This window comes from Xenopus tropicalis, chromosome 8, assembly GCF_000004195.4.
Source record: "Xenopus tropicalis strain Nigerian chromosome 8, UCB_Xtro_10.0, whole genome shotgun sequence".
In the NCBI taxonomy this organism is placed as follows: Eukaryota; Metazoa; Chordata; class Amphibia; order Anura; family Pipidae; genus Xenopus; species Xenopus tropicalis.
The window spans coordinates 124,632,045-124,656,306 of record NC_030684.2 but is presented as its reverse complement, the minus strand read 5'-3'; the positions used below and the strand labels follow the sequence as shown (position 1 = coordinate 124,656,306).

The window sequence follows — 24,262 nt, the reverse complement described above, 5'->3', positions numbered from 1 at the left end:
CCTCACCACCACCCCTTGGAACTTTCTTACATAAGCAGCCAACAATTTGTTTACCTTGCCCCTGCTTCTCTCGATCCTCTGCCTATCTCTGGCATGCCTCCATTCTAACCGCGGCACCATCTCTGACCAGACAATAACTATATCTGGAAACATTTGCCGTATCTTATCCAGATCATTTTTCATAGCCACCACCAACTCCTTCTGCGGAACTAACCCCATATCATTCCCTCCGGCATGTATTACCAAAATGTCCGGGCGCCTCCCGGCTTTCACCTTTTGAAGCAGGGTGGACCAAACCCCGCTCCACCGCATACCTCGAACACCAAACCAGTGCACTCCCACCTTGCCTTCAGGAAAGCCCAGCTGCATCCCAGGTTTTTTAACTGCAGCTCTCCTTCCGGCTCGATAGATGAAGGAATGACCAATCAGCCAAACTGTGATCCTGCCACCTGTTCAAGGAAAACCAAACGTAAACACAAACACTATAGCATATGGTACATGGTATTCCCCATATACCAACCAACATCAAAGGGTTTTTTTTTTTTTTTTTTTTTTTTTTAAATTTAACTTTACCACCCATCACACCAGCAGTGCTGGCCGTACGTAGCTCTTGAACCGTCTGGACTCCCACCTGCCAATTTTCATCACCGTATCATCACCCAACCCCAACCGCGCTGCTTCAGTTGCTGCACCTATGCGGAATGAGTGGGTGCCAAAGTCAGCCGGCTGCACTCCTATCTCCTGCAAACCCCTCCGCAGAACACTAATAAACTGAAAGCGTGTCAGTGGGCTCCCATCCCCATGGATGAACAAAAACTCCCCCAGCTTGGGCCGTATCCCCAGGTATCTCATCATGCACCCCACTGGACATACCACACTGCCATCCAATCGATACAAGGCGATGTCCACACCTTTTCCCCACACATCCGTTTTGGACCTTCGAAGCCGGATCCGCACTTCAGACTCCAGAACCATCACGTCCTCCGTCCTGAGACCCCCTGGTGCCTTTTTGCTGCCACTTACCAACTCACCCACCCGGAATGCCCCAAAGAAGGCTAATACAAAAACTGCCTGGAACAGCAAAACCTCAAACTCAGATTTACAACACTGAGGCAGTGCTGTCTGTAATTTCCGCAGTAGCTCAAAGGAAATAGGACGTCTAGTGTCCCTTGATACCTTCCCCTTTTTGAGGCCCCGTAAAGCCTGCCTGATAATAAATTCTTTTGTCAGGTCCTCCATCCCATCCAGTTTAAAGAAAAAGGCCAAACCCGCCATCCGCTTTTCGATCACTGCCACCGACTTACCCCCCTCGGCTAGCCACACTACATACCATATCAATGCGTCCCTCCGGTCTGTGTTGTTCATGAAACCCCCAGCCCAAAGCTCCAACTGCTTCCACTCCTCCCATACTTTACTGTAGGCCGCCCAAGTTGTTTTGGCCACTGACTTCTCCACCAGCTCCATTAACTTCCGTTCCCCAGCTGCCATAGATGATGCGGGAAAGGGCAGCCCTCCTTCTCTGCCTCTGGCGCCACCTGCCGAAACCGCTCCCATTGAGAGCGAGAAAGCGCATCAGCTATGACATTTTTTACTCCCTCCACATGCCGTGCCCTGCACCGGATGTTCAGCCTAAAGCAGCGCAGTACCAGGACTCGCAGCAGTCGCAGCACTGGTGGGGACGAGGCAGACCAGTTGTTAATCCCTTGTACAACGCTCATATTGTCTGAAATAAAAACTATGCTTCTGTTCTGCAGCTCCTTCTCCCACACAAACATGGCTACCACTATGGGGAATAGCTCCAAAAACGCCAGGTTCTTAACCAAGCCAGACTTCTCCCACTCCGGGGGCCACTTTTCCGCACACCATTGACCTGCCAGATACGCGCCAAAACCTACGCTACCTGCCGCATCTGTGAAGAGCTGAATCTCCTGTGCCGTTGCTTCTGGCGCCTGGAACAGGACCACGCCGTTAAAATCGCGCAAGAACACCTCCCACACCCTCAAATCAGCCCTCACCTCGTGGCCCAACCGCACGTGGTGATGCGGTGCAGTAGCACCCGCTGTTGCAAGAGCCAATCTTCTACTAAACACCCTACCTGCTGGGATGACCCGGCACGCAAAATTTAACTTGCCAAGGAGAGACTGCACTTGCCGTAAGGTGGGTTTTTTAGTCTGTTTCATCCTCCTGACCTCTTCCCTCAAATCCGTGACCTTGTTAACTGGTAGTCGGCATTGCCCCTTCACTGAGTCCACCTCCAAACCTAAGAACTGAATTGTGGTCGCAGGGCCCTCCGTCTTATCTGCCGCCAGGGGAACCCCAAAATCATCAGCAACCTCCCGCAGGGTATCAAGAATGTGGAAACAAATGTCTGAAGCGGCTGGCCCTACGCAAAGGAAGTCATCTAGATAATGGACCACCGAGCTGTACCCTGCCTTCCTCCTGACCACCCATTCCAGAAAAGTGCTAAAAGCCTCGAAATAGGCGCAGGAAATTGAACATCCCATAGGTAGGCATAGATCCACGAAAAATGCTCCCTCAAACCATAAACCCAACAGGTGATGACAATCAGGGTGGATAGGCAGCAAGCGGAAAGCCGATTCGATATCAGCCTTCGCCATTAGCGCCCCCTGTCCCGCTTTTTTGACTACAGCCACTGCTTGGTCAAAAGAGGTATATGACACTGAGCACAGCTCCTTATCTATGTCATCGTTGACCGATCCACCCTTGGGATATGACAAGTGGTGGATCAGTCTGAACTTGCCGGGTTCCTTCTTTGGGACCACCCCCAAAGGCGAAACCCTCAAGTTCCCCATGGGAGGGAAATCGAAGGGGCCCGCCACTCGGCCCAGTTCAATTTCCTTATCCAATTTCTGCTGTACCACCTCTGGGTATTGGACCGCCGACTTTAAATTGCGTAGAACCAGCTCCCCCCCCCTTTCTTTAAACGGAATCCTAAACCCCTCCCTAAAACCCGTCTCAATCAGAGCTGCCTCCTTCCGCCTAACGTAACGGTCTAGCCACGGCTGCATCGCGTTTACCCTCACTGGCGTCCTCCCCCTTGGAAGTCTCCCCTGGCTTGCCTGGCCCCTTTCCCTTCCTGAAGCAACGAAGGTATGAATGTGCCCCCCCACATCCGGAGCATTCATGCTTGTACTTGCACGAAGAGCCCCACTTGCATTGGCTATCGTTGAATAGCCAGCAGTATCCGAGCTTGGCGGGGGCCGAGGTGCCACTCTGTTGTGGCCCCCCGGCCCCCCTCTGAAAGGGGTTCACCTTTTGTGCCATCATGAGTTTGAGCCAGAGGGTGATGTCCATCTGGTCCCACCTCATTGACGTGTTGGCCGCTAGCCGCTGACGAAACTGTTCGTCGTAACGCCACCACGCCAGCCCCCCATAAACCTTGAATGCTTCCCAGATCCCGTCCACATAACAAAACAATGACGAGCATCTATCGGGGTGTTTCTCCCCAGTAATGCTTGCCAGGATACAGAAGGCCCTGAGCCAATTACCAAAGGTCTTTGGCAGCTTCCTGTACCTCTTTTTCTTTTCCTCCTCCTCTTTTTTGCTATCCTTCTTCTCGTCCTCTTTTAACTCAATAGTCTCATCTAGGGGGAGGAGGGAAAACAGTTCCACATACTCCCCCTTCCATATTTTTTCCTTTACTTCCTGCTTAACATGTACACCTAAGGGACCCGCAAATGCTACGTAGGAATTTTGTCTGGCTGCCTCCGCTATGCCACTTACCAGGGCCTCCCTCTCCTTGTCCCTTTCTGACTTACCCTCAGTGTCCCCCCCTGACCCGGGGGTCACGCTTGCTGTGCTCGCTGAACCCGTCACCACCGCGGCCGGCTGCGGTGTTGGGTCAGCACCTGTTGCTACTGCCCCACCTACCCACACCTGGGATGGCCCCTTCGCTGCGCCATGCCCTTGGCCCTCCCAACCTGCCAGGAACTGTTTTAGCCCTGCCAGCAATCCTGCCATACCTGCTACCTGGTCTGCCCCTTGTGATGGATCCCCTTGTGGCTCACCTCCTGGTCCCCTGGCTGTAGAAGCCTCTGGGGCCGTCACCACACTGGCGAGGCGGTTCAAAGTGCCTTGTTCCCGTCCTGCTTCGTCTCTGGCCATGCGACGCCGCTCCCTCCGATCCATGCTTGGTGAACGGCTCCTGGTGACCCGCCGCTCTTCTGGTGTGATGTACCTGGCTCGCGACCGGCTTCGGCCTGAACCGCCCGAGTTGCACCTGTGCGACACACAAGAGCAGGAGTGCTCCCTTCTCCGGTACTCATCCCTCCTCCTGGAGGGGCTCCTACTGCTTTCCCCCCTTTCCCTCCTGCGCCTGGCTGATCCCCCAGCCGTGCCAGTCCTCCAGCTCTCCCGGGTACGTGACCGACTCCTGGCCTGTGATCCCCATCTCCTACCCCTCCAGGGGTGCCTGCTGCCTGATCGGCTTCTCCTGGTTTCCCTGGGCCTGGACCTGCTGTCCCTCTGCCTGCTCCCCTCAACCGATGTCTGGTTGGTGCCAGGATCCAAACATGGGGTCCTGGCAGCGCCCTCTGGGCCCACCCTGTACCCTGATGCCTGGTCTGGTCCCTGGGCCGTGGTTCCCTCCACCCCCTGACCACCAGTCAAAGCTGTGGCCCTGGACATTGCCCCTGCAGCCCTCTCCTGCCTGCCACTGGGGTCCTGGCTGCTGGCCGGCCCTGTGCCCTTATCTGGGGCTTCATTGGAAGGGCCTGCTGTATGTCCTGGAGTCCCTCTGTGGCCTGCCCCTCCACTTTCTGGGTCTGTATCCTCCCTGCTCCCTGTACTGGCACCTGGCCCCACCGCTCTATCTGGGGCCGTGTTAGCTCCTCCCCCTGCGACCTGCTGTGTGCCTCTGCCTGCCCGCCCGCTCCTTTGCTGACCGGCTGCTGTGTTGGGGCATCCCCCTGTCTCCCTTGCTGCTGGGCCCCCGCTCCCTCTTTCCTGCTGTTCGGCTCCGCCCCCTCTCGGACGCTCGGCTCCGCCCCCTCTCGGCCGCTCGGCTCCGCCCCCTCTCGGACGCTCGGCTCCGCCCCCTCTCGGACGCTTGGCTCCGCCCCCTCTCGCCCCTGGTACTGGCCTGCTGGCTCCTGGCGCCGGGTCCCCCTGCTGCATCCTCACTCCTCTCCTGGTGCTGCCTGCTCTGCCATCGCTGGTCCCCTCCTGTAAAGTCCCTCTGCGCCGTCCCTCTGCGCTGTCTGGTCTTGTCGGCTGGTTCCCCTGCAGGCCCTGGGCTCAACCGATCTGGTGGGCGGGTCCTCCTCCTGGGTCTGGCCTGCCTTCCGGACTCCCCACCGGTGAAGAGATCCTTCAGCTGGTCCTGGATCCAGGCAGGTCCCTGCTGTCTCGCTGCCTCCCGGAAGTCCTTCACCAGCTGGTCCAAACTCGCTGTTTCCATGGTCCCACGCTGCGAGCTGCTGACTCTCCCTCCGTCTGGATCCTACTGAGGTAAGATGGCGTCCGTTGTTAGACCCTCCTCTTTGCCCGGGAATCTTCCTGATCACCCATTGGCTCGCCATCTGAAACAGTAAAAAAGGGGAGGGGGGAAAGGGGGGTGGGCTGCCCTCCTTACCCTGTCATGCCCTGCTTCCCTATGCTATGCTTCGGGTCATTGGGCCCCATAACAAAAGCAGCAAGTTTGTGGCAAGCTTTAAATATAGGGGATTTCAACAAAGGGCAAGAAATCAGTACTGGCCACATGATATACCAAAGCTGAAAAAAAACAAAAACAGTGCCAGTGTCAGAAGAATGAACATTAACACTGAAAAGTAACTTGGGCTGGGGAAAACCCTGTTGTTAAATATATCTGCATAAATTACATTGGGTATCGCCATCCTCCTTGATACAGGATTAAATAGTTAAACATAATGAACTATTTGTTAACGTTAATTCTGCCTGAGATAAATCTGAATGCTAAGCCCTGGATTGCAAAAAAAGTGCATGTTGTTCTGGCACTCCAAAATTTTAGGTATCTAAAAAGACTTTTAATTCTTCTAGCTGTTTAAATATAAAAGAGAGGTCCTGCTGTATAATCTTCACTGAATCACAATGACCTCAGGGTTAAATATTTCACAGGATTTTCCTGAGACAGAAGTGGAATGCAAAATAACATATTCTGAGTAGCACTGTGCCGAACTCTCATTTGGGGGATCTCAAAACATCTAAATACTCATTTTTTTCTGCTGTGTAATTTTTATCAGGTCTGTTCCAGTCTTAAGGCAAGAAGATTCACTGAGCACCACATTCTTCTTCTAATACTTTTAAACATAAACATTTGAAAAATATTCAGAAAAGTTCACATGCTGTATATATTATGTTTGTTTTGTTCAAAAATAAAGTTAAGATAAATAAGATAAGAATCTGCCATTACAACTTCGCTAGGAAGGGCATTCCCCAACCCTCACTGTGAAAACCCCCTACGCTGCTTCAATTGGAAACTCCGTTCCTCTAATCTAAAGGGGGGGGCCTCTGGTGCGTTGATTGTTTTTATGGGAAAAAAGAACATCCCCCCCATCTGCCTATAATCCCCTCTAATGTACTTGTACAGAGTAATCATGTCCCCTCGCAAGCGCCTCTTTTCCAGAGAAAACAACCCCAACCCTGACAGTCTAACCTCATAGTTTAACCCTTCCATCCCCTTTACCAGTTTAGTTGCAGTCTCTGCACTCTCTCCAGCTCATTAATATCCTTCTTAAGGACTGGAGCCCAAAACTGCACTGCATACTCAAGGTGAGGCCTTACCAGGGACCTATAAAGAGGCAAAATTATGTTCTCATCCCTTGAGTCAATGCCCTTTTTATACAAGACAGCACTTTATTTGCTTTAGTAGCCACAGAATGACACTGCATGGAATTAGACAACTTGTTATCTACAAAAACCTCTCAGCCCCTCCCCCAGTCCCTCCATTCTCTTGGCCTTTGTGACACTGCTGTGTCCTGGTTTTCATCTTATCCCTCAAATGGTTCTTCCAGTGTATCTTACAATGTTGTACCATCTTCCACTTACCTCTTTCTTTTGGGCTTCCTCAAGGCTCCGTTTTTATCATTTTCTCTGTATACTTTCTCCCTTTGCAAACTAATCATCTTATATGGTTTTTAATACTACCTCAATGTTGGCCATACTTAAAGCTCTAGTGTCTCAGCCTGAGTACCCCAACATTCCTTGTTTCCGAAGACTTTTAGAAGAATGTTTCGGTACTTTATCACAGTAAGTCTCATTTACTAGCAGCTCAAACTAAACTTTGCAGAGTTAGTCACTGGGTAACTGCAGTTTCAGGTTAGAAAAAAGTGGGTGGAGCCACCAACCACCAATCAGAAGTCACTCGTTGACTTTCAGTGGGAAAATTCAAATTGCTGCTATTCAGACACTATTAAAACCAGGGTCCCCAAACTTTGCACAACGATTTTTACTATATAACTGTGGTCCAGGGTTAGAAAAAGTGGGGCGAGCCAATAACAGATCAGATTTCATTCAGTGACTTCAAGTTTTTCAACCCAAGATGAAGTTTGTTCTCAAACTTCCATTTCTAGTTATAATTACTGACCAATCACCACTCATCAATTGCATCAAAGTTTGGATGAAATGTTGCTGTTTAGCAAGGGTTAGAAAAGTGGCAAAATAATTCCTGTACTTTATCTAGTGTCCAATTTCTGGTGGACACGTGTTCAAATCCATGGGCAATTTTTTTTGACACGCACAACTTTTTTTTATATATTATATACAACGTATATATATATATATACATATAATATTTTGCTCATCACTACTCTACATCCCTAAAACATTAAGGAAAGAAAAAATACATATTAATCTTAATACAGAGAAATGTATGACAAATATAATAATGGGTAAATATGTTTTTTTGCTCTAGACTACCAAACTGCAAATCTTTGCATTTTTTTTTAGAAGATTTTCGGAATATTTCTGAAGCTTGCACTTCATCTAATTTCCAATAATTTCTAATAAAAACATTAAAATATAAATATAATTCCATAATACCCAGTATATATAGGATTATCAATGTATGAGGCATATCAAGAGCATGTTGTGGTGTCACAAATCTGTATACTCAAGTCAAAAACTGCAAAAATCATTTCCACCTTAGTTATAGAACACTTAATCCATTCCACATGTGAAAGTCCTTGAAATTGATTTAGTAGGAATGGAAAGTTGAATTTCAATGTGCATGTGGGTCTGAACCCAGGACATATGCTCTGTGGTTCTTTGGCTTTGCCTCTACAATACCGCAGAACACTGCATGATGCTGGCATTCTCACATAGATATAAATACAAGGTCTACCTGCACTTCCAATATACTGAAGATCACAGTGGTGCTAAAACCATAGCCATAACAAATTAAGTCAAAGCAGAGTCACCTATAATATTATCTGGAAAGAAGGAAGTTCATCCCATTTATTAAATTCACCAACAAAGTTTTGAGGGGTCACACTCTTCCGATCCTGATGAAGGGAGGGTGTACCTCCCCAAAAATATACATTACCCATTTTGCAGGTAATCAAGTGAAACCCTTTTTCTAGCACATTATCGTAGAACAGGATCATATTCACTTGCAATAGCTGTTACCTTAAGCCAGTGATCCCCAACCAGTGGCTCGGGAGGAACATGTTGCTCCCCAACCCCTTGGATGTTGCTCCCAGTGGCCTCAAAGTAGGTGCTTATTTTTTAATTCCTGCATTGGAGGCAAGTTTTGGTTGCATAAAACCAGTTGTACTGCCAAACAGAGCCTTATTTAGGCTGTCAGTCTACATAGGAACTACCAAATAGCCAATCACAGCCCTTATTTGGCATCCCTTATGAACATTTTTCATGCTTGTGTTGCTCCCCAACTCTTTTTATATTTGAGTGTATAAAATTGAGGTAAAAAAGGTTGGGGATCTCTGCCTTAAGCAATCCAGCAGCCCTGAACCTCTTTGCTTATGAAAGATACTGGTAACTGGGGTTTACAGCACAGTGCCTCCCCCTAGTGGGCACTGAGGAGCACTCAGGGAAATTCCACAGGGACTTGTGATTCCCTACACAAGTATGCCACTAGTTGTTTTACCTTGTTAGTTTTTCTTTGGTAACATTTGCCTTATTCCAGAGTTCAGCACCCTTATTATTTTCATTACGTTGTTAGAGTAGGAAAGTAGGAGTGGACTTCAAATTGCCTTCTGCACCAGTCCCTGAGCCTACTCCTGTGCTCCAAAGAGAGGGGCTTCCAATTTTTCCAGGATTTTTCTTTTGCCCCATGATGAGGTCTTCTTCCTGCGCCTACGGAGAGGGCTCATACCATTTCCTACAACTGCTGCCCAGTTCCATTTCCAATATTGGCTGCCCATATTAGTGCCTTTGTCTGGGCATTCCTACATTTCTTGTCTCAAACGATGAAAGAAAAGACTTTCCATTTGATATACTGTTTAAAACTCTGAAGTTCAGTTTGATTTTTTGTTTAAATTGTTTGTCCCAGTTAAATAAAAAAATATTTTTTTGGGGGTTGTTTTGACCCCAGAGAAAGTTGTTTGGAGTTTCCTGAGGTCCATGCAGCTCAGTCTAGGGGTCAGTCATTGGGATACCTATGTGCCACCTACCTTCTGCCCCCATGGCAGATTTTTGTGCATGTTTTTTACACTTTACATGTTTTCTAAATGAGATCACAAAAGTTTTAGGTCTGGGCCCATTTATATGATACAGTATTGCACCATAAACAACATAGCTCCTTGTTTATCTTCATAAAAACAAGTTCCTAACTGTAGTATAATTATAGGAGGAAATTAAAGGTTTGCCTTAACTTTTTTCAGTGTCTAATTTTCATTTATTTTAGTGCCACAAATTATACTCCTGTCAGCTTTTAGTCATGTGGGCAGTGCATAAATATACATTAGTATTCACAGTTTACCGTTCATTTTATTTACGGCGTCTCGAAGAAAAGGACTCAATAACTAGACTGAGCTTATTGGCTGGTTAAGAATATTCCATTCGGACTCTTGATTGCATGATATGGGCTGCTTCTTCCTAATAATCCTTCTGCTGCTTCCTGACATTGCTCAAGGCCAAAGCAATCACGGCTGTGCTCTTAATCTTGTTTTCACTCCTCATTATCATGTGGATGGAGATTTCATTATTGCAGGGATTGTTACTGTAAATACAAACTATTTGAATTATCTCAGAGACTTCCAAAGCCCTGAATTTAAAAAAGTGTGCAGCAAGTGAGTAAAGGGAATGGGAAGTTTTATCATCAGGCATAAATATCAGGGGTAGAATTGTACTTCTAGAAATGACATGGATAAATGTAATTTCAGTTTATGCTGAATTAAATGTTTGTGGGGGGGTTGAGTCTTCTATTGGTAAAAAAGGTAAACATTTCAGTAATATTTGTTTCCTTGCTCTGCCACAATGGATTCTCTCCCTTACATGTCTCCTATCTGGGGGTTTGCTGCTATAAAGCTTCCAGCAACCCAAAGCAGTCTTCTTTGTGTGTTTATCTGCTATTACCCTACTTGATTAACCCTGCAGAGCTCAATAACAAGTTCCCAACAGTCTAATGTAGAATCTCAAATTCACCCGGTACTGTAGGTCGCCTTGTACCATGTAGAACTCCAGTATAGTGCACCTTCTGAAATGCAGAGTCACTTAAATCCAAAGTAAAACTGTCCTTGGACACTAACAGTTTATGGGAGAGTTCTTGAAATGAATGTTCAGCTTCACATCTATTCTAAAAAAACCTTTTAATTTTACTGATTTTTTTTTATTTCTTTTTTTGGGGGTGGGGATTAGTCTGAATAGTTTCTGTTTTTAATTTTTTTTTCTGCCTGGCATAAAATTTACAATTCTGTCTGGTTTCTACAGTTATATACTTCATCTACTAGCTTACCACGTAAGCCCCTACCTGGCAAAAATTCGAAACCCAGCAAAAATAAAAAATCAAGACTAGGAACCCATATTGAAACGCATTGGGATCTAGAGTCCTTAAATGTATTTCTGTGCTATATTGCAGCGAGTCTCATTTGCTAACATCTGATAGTCAATAATTACATAGTAACATAGTAAGTTGGGTTTAAAAAAGACTTACGTCCATCACGTTCAACCATAATGCCTATATATATAACCTGCCCAACTACTAGTTGATCCAGAGGAAGGCAAAAAAACCCATCTGAAGCCTCTCTAATTTGCCTCAGAGGGGAAAAAAATTCCTTCCTGACTCCAAGATGGCAATCGGACCAGTCCCTGGGTCAACTTGTACTAAGAGCTATCTCCCATAACCCTGTATTCCCTCACTTGTACTGAGAGCTATCTCCCAAAACCCTGTATTCCCTCACTTGTACTGAGAGCTATCTCCCAAAACCCTGTATTCCCTCACTTGTACTGAGAGCTATCTCCCCTACCCCTGTATTCCCTCACTTGTACTGAGAGCTATCCCCCCTACCCCTGTATTCCCTCACTTGTACTGAGAGCTATCTCCCCTACCCCTGTATTCCCTCACTTGTACTGAGAGCTATCTCCCATACCCCTGTATTCCCTCACTTGTACTGAGAGCTATCTCCCCTACCCCTGTATTCCCTCACTTGTACTGAGAGCTATCTCCCATAACCCTGTATTCCCTCACTTGTACTGAGAGCTATCTCCCCTACCCCTGTATTCCCTCACTTGTACTGAGAGCTATCTCCCATACCCCTGTATTCCCTCACTTGTACTGAGAGCTATCTCCCATACCCCTGTATTCCCTCACTTGTACTGAGAGCTATCTCCCCTACCCCTGTATTCCCTCACTTGTACTGAGAGCTATCTCCCATAACCCTGTATTCCCTCACTTGTACTGAGAGCTATCTCCCATACCCCTGTATTCCCTCACTTGTACTGAGAGCTATCTCCCCTACCCCTGTATTCCCTCACTTGTACTGAGAGCTATCTCCCCTACCCCTGTATTCCCTCACTTGTACTGAGAGCTATCTCCCATACCCCTGTATTCCCTCACTTGTACTGAGAGCTATCTCCCCTACCCCTGTATTCCCTCACTTGTACTGAGAGCTATCTCCCATAACCCTGTATTCCCTCACTTGTACTGAGAGCTATCTCCCATAACCCTGTATTCCCTCACTTGTACTGAGAGCTATCCCCCCTACCCCTGTATTCCCTCACTTGTACTGAGAGCTATCTCCCATACCCCTGTATTCCCTCACTTGTACTGAGAGCTATCCCCCCTACCCCTGTATTCCCTCACTTGTACTGAGAGCTATCCCCCCTACCCCTGTATTCCCTCACTTGTACTGAGAGCTATCCCCCTACCCCTGTATTCCCTCACTTGTACTGAGAGCTATCTCCCATACCCCTGTATTCCCTCACTTGTACTGAGAGCTATCCCCCATACCCCTGTATTCCGTCACTTGTACTGAGAGCTATCTCCCCTACCCCTGTATTCCCTCACTTGTACTGAGAGCTATCTCCCATAACCCTGTATTCCCTCACTTGTACTGAGAGCTATCTCCCCTACCCCTGTATTCCCTCACTTGTACTGAGAGCTATCTCCCCTACCCCTGTATTCCCTCACTTGTACTGAGAGCTATCCCCCCTACCCCTGTATTCCCTCACTTGTACTGAGAGCTATCCCCCCTACCCCTGTATTCCCTCACTTGTACTGAGAGCTATCCCCCCTACCCCTGTATTCCCTCACTTGTACTGAGAGCTATCCCCCTACCCCTGTATTCCCTCACTTGTACTGAGAGCTATCTCCCCTACCCCTGTATTCCCTCACTTGTACTGAGAGCTATCTCCCCTACCCCTGTATTCCCTCACTTGTACTGAGAGCTATCTCTCATAAACCTGTATTCCCTCACTCTCTATACCCTTTACCAGCTTAGTTGCCCTTCTCTGGACCCTCTCTAATTCAATAATGTCCTGTTTGAGCACTGGAGACCAAAACTGAACAGCATATTCTAGATGGGGCCTTACCAGCACTCTGTAAAGGGGAAGAATAACCCCCTCCTCCCGTGAATCTATACCCCTTTTAATACAGCTCAAAACCCTGTTTGCCCTTGCAGCTGCTGCCTGGCATTGCTTGCTACAGCCAAGTTTATTATCTGCAAGGACTCCAAGGTCCTTCTCCATTATGGATTTGCCTAGTGCAGTCCCATTAAGGGTATACGGGGCTTGCATATTTTTACATCCCAGGTGCATGACCTTACATTTATCCACATTAAATCTCATCTGCCACTTAGCCGCCCAGATTGCCAGTTGGTCAAGATCTTGCTGCAAGGATGCTGGTATTGATGAACAAATTAAACAAAAGTGGACCCAGTACAGAACCCTGAACGCCCCACTGAGAACCTTATTCCATGTAGAGAACGTACCATTAACAACCACCCTCTGTACCCGATCCTGTAGCCAGTTTTCAATCCATGTGCAAACGACTTCACTAAGACCAATAGACCTTAGTTTAGAAAGCAGTCGTTTGTGGGGAACGGTATCAAATGCTTTGAGAATATCAGAGACAGAGGCCACTGCAATTCTGCCCCTAGCTCTCTCAGTACCCGAGGGTGTATTCCATCTGGCCCAGGTGCCTTGTTTACATTTATCGTGTGTAACCCTTTAAGCACCATATCCTGTGCCAACCACTGTATAGTTGGAGCTGAGGCAACAGTGAAGCTATTGGGTGGGACTTGGCCCTCTGGCTCCTCTACTGTAAACACAGAAGAAAAGAACTGGTTAAGCACATCTGCCTTTTCTGTATCCGCTGTAACCATATTGTTATTATAACTCAATGGGGCCACACCCTCAACCTGCATCTTTTTGGGGTTAGTCTTGGCCTCGGCCGCGATGCGCTCCTCATTTTCTATCTTTGCCTTCCGGATTGCTGTTTTACAGCACTTGTTACAGTGTTTATATTCATTAAATGCAGCTACTGTCCCCTCTGACTTATATTTCTTAAAAGCTTTCCTTTTTTTTCCTATTAACTTCTTTACCTCAGAGTTAAGCCACATAGGGTGATTCTTAACACTTCTACTTTTTCTTATTAATGGAATAAATTGAGAACAGTAATGATTTAATATCATTTTAAATGACAACCATTTCTGCTCTGTGTTTTTAGCAGAAAACATAATGCCCCAATCTATGCCCTGAAGCGCTGCCCTTAAATTAACTTGAATAGTCTACCTACATGAAAGCAAAGGTCTGATTGATTACTATGGGTTGAGGGTGCACTTTAGCATCTATGTTAGAACTAGATCAATATAGTCTAGTGAAGGAATACAATTCACTACAAAGGACAAATGGGTGGGTTATGTGGCACATTGTAGAACTTAATACTCTATGAACTTCTCTGACAGTTTTAATGTCTGGAACTACCAGAATGTTTTGGCCTTTGTCTTCGCTATCAACGAGATTAACAACAATCCGGATCTGCTGCCTAATATCACCCTTGGGTTCCATATTGTAGACAATTGTTTAAATGAAGAAAGAGCAATAAGTGCAATGCTGGACATTATATCTGGGGGAAACGTACCAACACCCAACTATCGTTGTGGGCTCTCACATAACTTGGTGGCTTTTGTTGATGGAATATCCACAAGACTGACCTTACTGTTTGCCAGGATGTTTGGGATTTACAAGATCCCACAGGTAAATCAACAAAATAAAAAACTATGCAGATAATAGAAGAATCTGTCATAAAACTATTCTGAAAAAGTGTTTTACTTGCTGGATGTTGTCCAGTAAATTATTATCCCCCACTCCCTTCAAAAATCTTCAACCTCTTCAATTCTGGTGAACGTTACTTAACATATGGTTATGTTTGCAGCTGTACAAGGTGAGTCTTATACAAAACAGTGGCAAATTGTACCCAGAAATAAAACCAACAGCTCATACATTCAATGCCTGTTTAGGTCAGGCTTTTAGTTTTGGGCTTCCTTGTGACTGTCAGTGCATCCTTAGTGCTACAGCCTACAGCGTTTGTGCCCCTGCCCATGGTAAATGATTTTTATGGTATATACTCCTTTAATACACTGTATGAGTGGAGAGAATCTATTTTATTTATTATTTATTCTTTTGGGGGTTATGTAATAAAAGGTGCAGAGTTTGCTACAGGTCCAAACACCTATAATAACAAGTGAGAACTTACTGCTCACCTCTATATATTATTATATTATTGGTTGCTATAAGTTAATGGACTTGGGTAAACTTTGTGATTGTTATTATATATGGGGTTCAACAATTGGTTCAAGGCAGTAGGTACAAATTTGTTTTTAATGGTTGCACCAAATTATTGAAAGAACCCGAGAACATTAGATATGAGGGATCATGCCCTTAGCACAACAACATGCACATTGCACGTCTGGCCATAAGCACTTTACACCCTGCCTATTCGTTGATAAGAGAGCCTATTACTTTTCCCTATTGTAAGCATTAAAACATGTAATTAATGACTCAATGCACTCTTATTACTCATATATGTTTTACTACTATTATTGCAGATCAGCTTTAGTTCCCTGGACCCAGTACTAAGTGATAAGATCCAGTTTCCCTTTTTTTATCGCACCGTGCCCAGTGATGATTTCCAGTACTTGGCCATTGTTACGTTGATAAAATATTTTTCATGGACATGGGTGGGAATATTGGTTCCAAATGATGAGTTTGGCTTGAAGATCAGCCAATTACTGCTGGAAGAGCTCACCAGGAATTACATATGTGTGGCCTTTCTAGAATTTCTTGCTCAAAGCAAAGTAGACAAAGAAGCCGCACATAAAATAGCAGATAAGATTAAATCAACCAATGTCATTATTCTGTATGGTGACAGAGATTATGTTGTTATATTACAAGATATATTGTACCTGTTTCCTGTATCAGATAAGGTGTGGATCATCTCCTCCCAGTGGGATGTTTTGATTGGAAATGATCATTATTTTAAAGGACTTGATCCATTCAATGGCAGTCTGGCTTTTACTCCACATAAAGGGGCAATTCCTGGCTTCAAGGAATTCACTTCAAGCATAAAGCCTGACCTGTACCCCAATGATATCTTTATATTAAGAGCATGGTTTGAACTTTTCCAATGTAGTTATATTGGGAATGCCACTGTTTACGATCACCTGTGTACTGGAAATGAGATAATCCAATATGAAAGGTTCAATGAGGAACTCTCTTATAACAGTTACAGTATATATAATGCTGTATATGTCTTGGCCCACGCCTTACATCATATGCATTTGGAGAAAATGAAGCCCAATAGAAATGATATTGAAGCTTGGGAGGTAGGTTTAATTAACGAAAAGTATTTTCCTATTAAAAGATGTAGTAGGGTTTATATATCTATAACACAGAACCTAACCGTGAGGGTTCTATTGTTAGGATCTATTGGGCCCAATTCACTAAAGTCCGAAATAAGGAGTGCTATTTATAGCATGCGTTAAAAATCTTATCACTTCTTATTTTTCACTCGATTCACTAAAAGGACACTTGCAGAGCGCAATATATTACGCACGTAACCATTACTTTCTGAAAACCACCATTTCCCTGAAAACTGGAGGCTGCATCACTCTAGGGCCAACATATACTTGAAAAAATACAACTGCAAACTCCATGTTGTGTTGCCAATAGCTCACGAACCGCAATTTTCTTTAAGTACCGCCTGCCCCAAGTAGGGTTAATATTCACACAGATTAACACGATATTTTGCACATTTAACGCTTCATATGTGTTTGTGAATCATGCGTTAGTATTATTTCTATTCGCTAATTAACGCAATGGGCCTGATTCACTAAAGTCCGAAATAAGGAGTGCTATTTATAGCATGCGTTAAAAATCTTATCACTTCTTATTTTTCGCTCGATTCACTAAAAGGACACTTGTGATAATTAAGAAGAGATGTTCTTGGCGTTATTTATCTTACGATGACATATTTTAATGAAAAAAACTATGCGATAAGCGTTATAGGGGCCGATTCACTAAAGGTCAATAACGCTTATCGCATAATTTTTTTCATTAAAAAACATGCGATAATTAAGTACCGATTCATCAAAGTCATTTCACATGTGTTAATCCGCATATCGCATGCACAAAAAAAACACATTGCGTTAATTAGCGAATAGAAATAATACTAACGCATGATTCACAAACACATATGAAGCGTTAAACGTGCAAAATATCATGTTAATCTGTGTGAATATTAACCCTACTTGGGGCAGGCGGTACTTAAAGAAAATTGCGGTTCGTGAGCTATTGGCAACACAACATGGAGTTTGCAGTTGTATTTTTTCAAGTATATGTTGGCCCTAGAGTGATGCAGCCTCCAGTTTTCAGGGAAATGGTGGTTTTCAGAAAGTAATGGTTACGTGCGTAATATATTGCGCTCTGCGTAAAATATCGCGCGCTGCGTAATATCTTGTGCGCTGCGTAATATATTGCTTGAAAATATGTCATCGTAAGATAAATAACGCCAAGAACATCGCTTCTTAATCATGACAAGTGTCCTTTTAGTGAATCGAGCGAAAAATAAGAAGTGATAAGATTTTTAACGCATGCTATAAATAGCACTCCTTATTTCGGACTTTATTGAATCGGGCCCATTGTATCTTATACACATTGTTTAGTTTTAGCACAGTCTAGAACTTCTAGCCCAATCACCAATGCCCAAAACTACTGTTACCTGTGCACAGGGCTACTTTAAGGTACCAGTGGGCCCAGGGCCTCTATAGCTGCTGCAATACATGTTATAGGATTAATCTCAAGCAGGGGAGGTTGAATATAATAATGCAGTAAAAAATACAGGAAAAGTCTGAGCTTACTGAAATAGATTTGTTTTTAAATTAGAATTATACCCTTAAGGACCCTTAGTTCTAAGAAAAGTAAATTATAGTGAGGCTAACCTCTTCCAGCTGATACAAAGAAGAGTTCTGCCATTTTTGGGGGATGCTTCAGCCAAAAGTTACAGTACATGGAAGGTCTTATGGTGGGCCCCCAATCCTGGTAGGCAAACTGTACAATCACAAGATTTTTTTGATTGGTCTAAATATTTACAGATCAGTTCTGATAACTTACTTTTCTGTTAAGCTTCATAAATATTTGAAAAATATCAATTTCACAAATAGCGGAGGGGAGAAACTGACTATTGATGAAAATCGGCGAATCGACGCCAAGTTTGACATTCTTAACTGGGCGATTTACTCTAACCAAACGCTTCACAGTATCAAAGTCGGGAGTTATGACCCTCAAAACGCTTCCCAAGGATTGACAGTCAGTGAAAACCTGATAAGGTGGAGCCCAGCATTCAGCCAGGTAATGCGAGATGCTTGTTACTGATGCTTAATGATACATGTTAAATGCCATTTTATCAGGAAAGACCATTTGTTCCTAGAGGAAAGCTGTATTCTGTGCCCTCTGTCTTTCCCACTTTATATATACTGTACCAAATTATGTTACCTTCTGGGTAGCCGGGCAAGGTATGGGTTCCTTTAATAGCCTGGTACAAAGTAGAAATGACACACTTGCTGAATTTATGGTGAGAGTGAATGCAGCACTGTCTATTTTACTGGAACAGGTAAATGAAAACCATAAGAGAACAAGTACAAATAATAACAGTAAGAACAAACCAATACAGTTATACAATTTATACCCCTGTGGTGCACCACATATAACTGAGAGTTCAGGCCGGCTTGTTGTGTACACTTTATGTTGGTGTGCACTTATCTGTAATCCAATGTGTGACATCCCTGAGATCCAGTACATTAGATTTATAATCCATTGATGGATATCTCTCCAGTGTTCCCAGGGATTACAGTGTCCAGTATTTAGTCCTGGTTCTCCTCTCGGGTAGAACTGGGCCACTAACTAAGCAGGGGTGACTGACTCTAACGGCTACTGGAACCTGGGGCTCTAACCTACTCTGATCAGAGAAGGGACCTGACTACTGAACCTTCTGGTTCTTATAAACTAATTCCCTAAATCCCTAACTGGGCCCTAAATCTGCACTAGTTACAATGAGGGCCTATTGGAACTGGAACCCACCTGCCTGCCTACCTACCTGCCTGTTACAATACTAATATATCATTTGTAACCCTTTCTATAACTGTCCCAGTTCTAAGTCAGTAAAATCTACTCACTTGCTCTTTATTTACAGACCCCACATTCAGCCTGCAGTGAAACCTGCCTTGCAGGATATAGAAAGACCCCTAAAGCGGGATATCCAGCTTGTTGCTATGACTGCATCCCCTGCCCAGAGGGCCAGATAACTAATGTAACAGGTAAAATTAGTGATACAAATAGGAGTAGTGAGCAATGATTTCTAATACTGAGAATGAGTAGTGATGAGCGAATCTGTCCCATTTTGCTTTGCCATAAAATTTTAGAAACGGCAAAAAAATTGCAAACCGCATTTGTTGCACGATTTTTTTTTTTGTCGTCCGCGTCTTTTTTGTTGCCCATGTCTATTTTTTTTGTCGCCTGCATCTATTTTTCTCACCGCGGCTATTTTGTTGTCCCCTGTGCTTTTTTTTTTTACATGACCGCGCCATTTTGACACGGCCACGCCCATTTTTGCGCTACCAATTTGTCACGCAACAAAAAAAATTCTACGGAACAAATTTTTCTCCGGCGAATTTTCACAGAAGTTTTGCAAAACAATTCGCCATGAATCCATGCCTGTCGAAAAAATTTGCTCATCGCTAAGATGGAGTAGTGCCTCATAGGTGTGAATGCTATATTCTGTAGTATATTTATCAATAGGGTAGGTAGTGAGTAGGTTCAAATTTCTAAAAAATGCACTAAGATTCTATTAGTGACCTGTGCATGTCTGGTTTTGCTGAACAGGACCTAAACCTACCTGGCCCTGATGACCTGCACCCCTGCCCCTTGTTCCCCACAAATGAACTTGTTATGGTGTAACCATGTCACATTATCATTTCAAGAGAAAAATAAAAAATGTTTATAGCAGTAAGTATGGGTTTAGATTTATACATTATGTAGAGCAGCAGCAGCTGACCTGAGGCAGTAGAGATAGAACCTGAGGCAAGGGATATCTGGAAGCTCAGTAATGGGGACTGGAGTAAAGGGGGAGCAGAGTTATTGTCAGTTCAGCAATGCCATATTTGATTATAATTGAACATTTATCCTTATTTTGTCCACAATTGGCCTTTTCATCTTACCATCTCTTTCATGGCCTGCCTCCAAACTGTTATTGTTGGTGGTGAAAGATCCTTCCAGTGGAACATTATTAGCCTACTATCTTGGAAGAGGGCCTTAGATATAAACAACTAAATCTTTTTATAAGTAAGAGGTCCCGGTTGATTGCCAGGAGATCCTAGAGTCCAGTTCTATTTCTACCTAAGTGATCTCTACCAGGTAAGAGGGTAACCCTTGCCAATAAGGTTGTAGAGAAGAGCAGTTTCACTGGGTATGGAGCAGAGTAGTAGTTTCTAGATCAGGGGTCCCCTGTCTTTTTTACCCATAAGCAACATTTAAATGAAAAAAAGTTGGGGAGCAACGCAAGCAACAAAAAAGTTTCTAGGGGTGACCAATAAGGGCTGTGATTGGTTATTTGATAGCCCCATGTGGACTGGCAGACTATAAGAGGTTCTATTTGGCATGCCTCCAAAACTTGCCTCCAAGCCAGAAATCTAAGTATGGGCACCAGCTTTGAGGCTACTGGGAGCAACATCAAACGTGATGGTTTCCAACATGTTGCCCACGAGCCACTGGTTGGGGATCACTGGTCTAGACTGTATATCAGTCAGATAGGAGAGTTCATGATTTACATAGAATACATTCTTTAAATTGTGTAATAGGCAGAATTTGTAGTCACTATATAAAGGTTTCATCATGACTTCAGATGGAGGAGTTTTGCTCTGTTATTGAGGCATTAGGATAATTCATCAATATACTTAGAAACATATCTATCAAAAAATAAGTTTAAAAAGATTGATTACATGTAATTTTTACTGTCAAGAACATAAATGTTATTATCTATGGCTAAAATGTCAAATGTCCTGAATGTGACATCTATTGAAGTGACATCTATTGAAGTTATTAAGCTCATTTTATTAGTCAACCAGGTGAGCAAGTTTGCAACTTTTGGGGTCCACAGAATGGAACTGTTACCGACAGGTAATATATATATATATATATATATATATTGTTAATGGTATATGGTACATGATGAAGGGTCTATTGAGGTGTCCAAAATGTTAGCCTATGTTTTCAGAGTAGGCTTTTTTAATTTTGTTATCAGCATCTAGAGTGGGGGGGGGGGGGGGGGGGGGGGGGGGGGGTGTAGCCAGGAGTCCTGTAAAAAAAAATGTTTTGCAAGTTATTAAATCAATTACTTTCTTCGTAATATAGTTTATATATTGTTTGATAGGGTAGTTAATATTGGTAAAAGATAAAACAAAGGTATTAGCTTTTTTTGTAAGGTATTACTACTGCACAGGCCAAACAACATATAGTACTAAATTTATTAATAAAATGTTTTGTGGATACATACAGGTACATACATCTCTTAAACGCATTGTTAAGGATAGATAACATTGGATCTTAAATGATCTAATAACACACAAGAAGTATCAACAAATGTGCCCAAGTCAGATGGTCATGAACAATGTGCTTCTGTGGGCTGATTCTGTTTGCAGTCTAGAATGTGAGTAGACTGATGATGAGCGCCACCTGCAATTAACCCTAACCTAATGTGTAATCTTTATTATCATTTTAAAGGGATACTGACACTAAAAAAACAACTACTCTTTAAAGTATTAATGTACATTATATATGTATATAACTTTTAAAGCCCATCACTCTTTTGCTCCTCATTACATTTCTTGAGTTGTGTTCTCGTGTACCCCACCTCTCTTCCTTTTGAATCCACACTTTTCTCACCATCCGTAGCCAGTGCTATCTCCTTAACTCAGATACTTCCTACTACTAGAACAATTTCTGGTCCAATCTTGCCAGACCTTTGAGTAAAGCACCACATTTTTACCCTCCTATTTGTTTCTGTATTTTATGCACCCACTTAGATATTACTGTCTGTGGGGCAGATACCACCTTCCTTCTATCTTAGCACAGGGCACCTAATCACTTAATAAAGGTGGGTATACATGGTCCAATACACTTGATACCAGACTGACTGACCCACAGGCCATCAGGGATTTTCCATCAGGCATGATAATCGCCAAGTGAAAACTCACTGCCTGCAGCTGTATCTTTCCTTTCTTTTCCTATCTTTGCTTTATGTACATTTTTAAGCATAGCACTAAATGATACAAGTGTTGATCTATCAGTTTAGATAATGGTTCACTCATGGAACCTGTTTTTGCAACTACTGGGGTCCTGATTGGGTCCAGTAGCTTTTTGTGAAACATACCAACCACTGGGTGTTAAAGCTTCATAAATGTAACTGTAATTTTAACAATGCAATTTGGAACTATTTAAATGAACTTATGATTATGGAATTTATGATTCTCTTTATCTCTCTTTGCAGATATGGAAAGGTGTATTACTTGTCCCATAACCCAGTGGCCCAATGCAAAAAAAGATACATGTTTGGATAAAGTCATTATATATTTATCATATGAAGAAGAATTGGGGATACCAATAGCTTTTTCATCAATATTTTTCTTTTTTCTCACGTGTTTGGTTATGACAGTATTTAATAAATATCGGACCACCCCAATAGTTAAAGCCAATAACCAAAATCTCAGCTACGTTCTCCTCTTCTCCCTCAAGATGTGCTTCCTCTGTCCTTTAATATTTATTGGCCAACCTATTAAATTAACCTGCATGACTCGACAGACAGTGTTTTCCATCACTTTCTCTATTTCCCTTTCTTCCATCTTGGCCAAAACCATTACAGTAGTCATTGTGTTTCATGCTACCAGGCCAGGAAGCAAATTAAAGAACTTAATGGGATCCAAAGTGTCAGTCTCTATCGTAATATTCTGTTCATTTGTTCAAGTTGTTATATGTGCTTGTTGGTTGGGAATTTCTCCCCCATTCCCACAGTATAACATGGAAGATGAAGTTGGGAAGATAATTGCTGAGTGTAATGAAGGATCATTGATTGGATTTTACTGTGTCCTGGGATACCTGGGGGTTCTGGCCTCTGTCAGTTTCATCATTGCTTTCCTTGCAAGGGACTTGCCTGATACTTTCAATGAAGCCAAGTTTATCACCTTCAGCATGTTGGTGTTCTGCAGCGTGTGGGTCTCTTTTATTCCAGCCTACATGAGCGCTAAGGGCAAATATATTGTGGCAGTGGAAATATTTGCAATCCTGGCATCTAGCCTGGCACTACTGGGCTGTATATTTATCCCTAAGTGCTATGTTATACTTGTAAAACCTGAATGTAACACTAGAGACTTTGTGAAAAGGGGAATTGCATAATCATGAATTATAGTGGGTGATTCAATGGGCATTTTAATACAAGACTGCAAATTCTATATCAATAATACCTTGTACAAATGTTATTATATTAAGCTATTCTCTGGCTTGGCTGATGCTTTAGGCAAAGCATATACTTAGTGAGAAAAGAGGATCAAATATCAAAGCAAATATCTTCCTTGTATTTTATTGTTTGTAATCCAGCATGTTTAAATATAGGGGATTTTAACAAAGGGCAACAAATCAGTCCTGGCCACTTGATATACCAAAGCTGAAAAAAACAAAAAAAAATTGCAGCTGTTGAAATGAACCAATGTCTGATGTGGGGTTAGGGGCTAAACTAGTACAGGTAATGACTCATGTGGAACACCTAGTGTTTTTAAAAACAAAATTTACTCCACAGACTTGGACATGGTAGCGATATGTGGCGCATGAATGGAAAAAGACCAGAGTCCATCAAGTTAAACCCTAATCTAAAGGGGGGGCCTCTGGTGCGCTGATCCTTTTTATTGGAAAAAAGAACATCCCCTATCTGCCTATAATCCCCTCTAATGTACTTGTACAGAGTAATCATGTCCCCTCGCAAGCACCTCTTTTCCAGAGAAAACAACCCCAACCTCGACAGTCTAACCTCATAGCTTAAAGGACAAGGAAAGGCAAAGTCACTTGGGGGTGCCTCTCCGAACAGGGGCACCAGCCCGGGGTAAAAGGTAAGCGATTAAAGTCACTTGGGGGTGCCTAAAATTTTGGCACCCCCAAGTGACTTTGCCTTTCCTTCTCCTTTAAATCTCCCATCCCCTTTACCAGTTTAGTTGCAGTCTCTGCACTCTCTCCAGCTCATTAATATCCTTCTTAAGGACTGGAGCCCAAAACTGCACTGCATACTCAA

The 24,262-nt window shown here is 43.6% G+C and overlaps 1 protein-coding gene across 1 annotated transcript; it reads left to right on the top strand.

The window, feature by feature from the left end:
- Positions 1-5,474: 5,474 nt before the first annotated feature.
- Positions 5,475-23,376, top strand: LOC101730405 (vomeronasal type-2 receptor 26). Its single transcript, XM_031891782.1, has 7 exons — positions 5,475-5,548; positions 14,340-14,631; positions 14,810-14,818; positions 15,483-15,614; positions 18,058-18,282; positions 19,124-19,247; positions 22,475-23,376. The coding sequence occupies exons 1-7, from the start codon at positions 5,475-5,477 to the stop codon at positions 23,374-23,376; spliced, it is 1,758 nt and encodes a 585-aa protein (XP_031747642.1).
- The last annotated feature ends 886 nt before the right edge of the window (positions 23,377-24,262 follow it).

Excerpts from the sequence above, each read along its gene's own strand:
- LOC101730405 (XM_031891782.1), top strand. The coding sequence starts at position 5,475 with ATGGCGTCCGTTGTTAGACCCTCCTCTTTGCCCGGGAATCTTCCTGAT. Across the intron at positions 15,615-18,057 it reads AATATTTTTCATGGACATGG|CTTCATAAATATTTGAAAAA; the intron begins GTGGGAATATTG and ends TTTTCTGTTAAG. Across the intron at positions 18,283-19,123 it reads GGAGCCCAGCATTCAGCCAG|ACCCCACATTCAGCCTGCAG; the intron begins GTAATGCGAGAT and ends CTTTATTTACAG.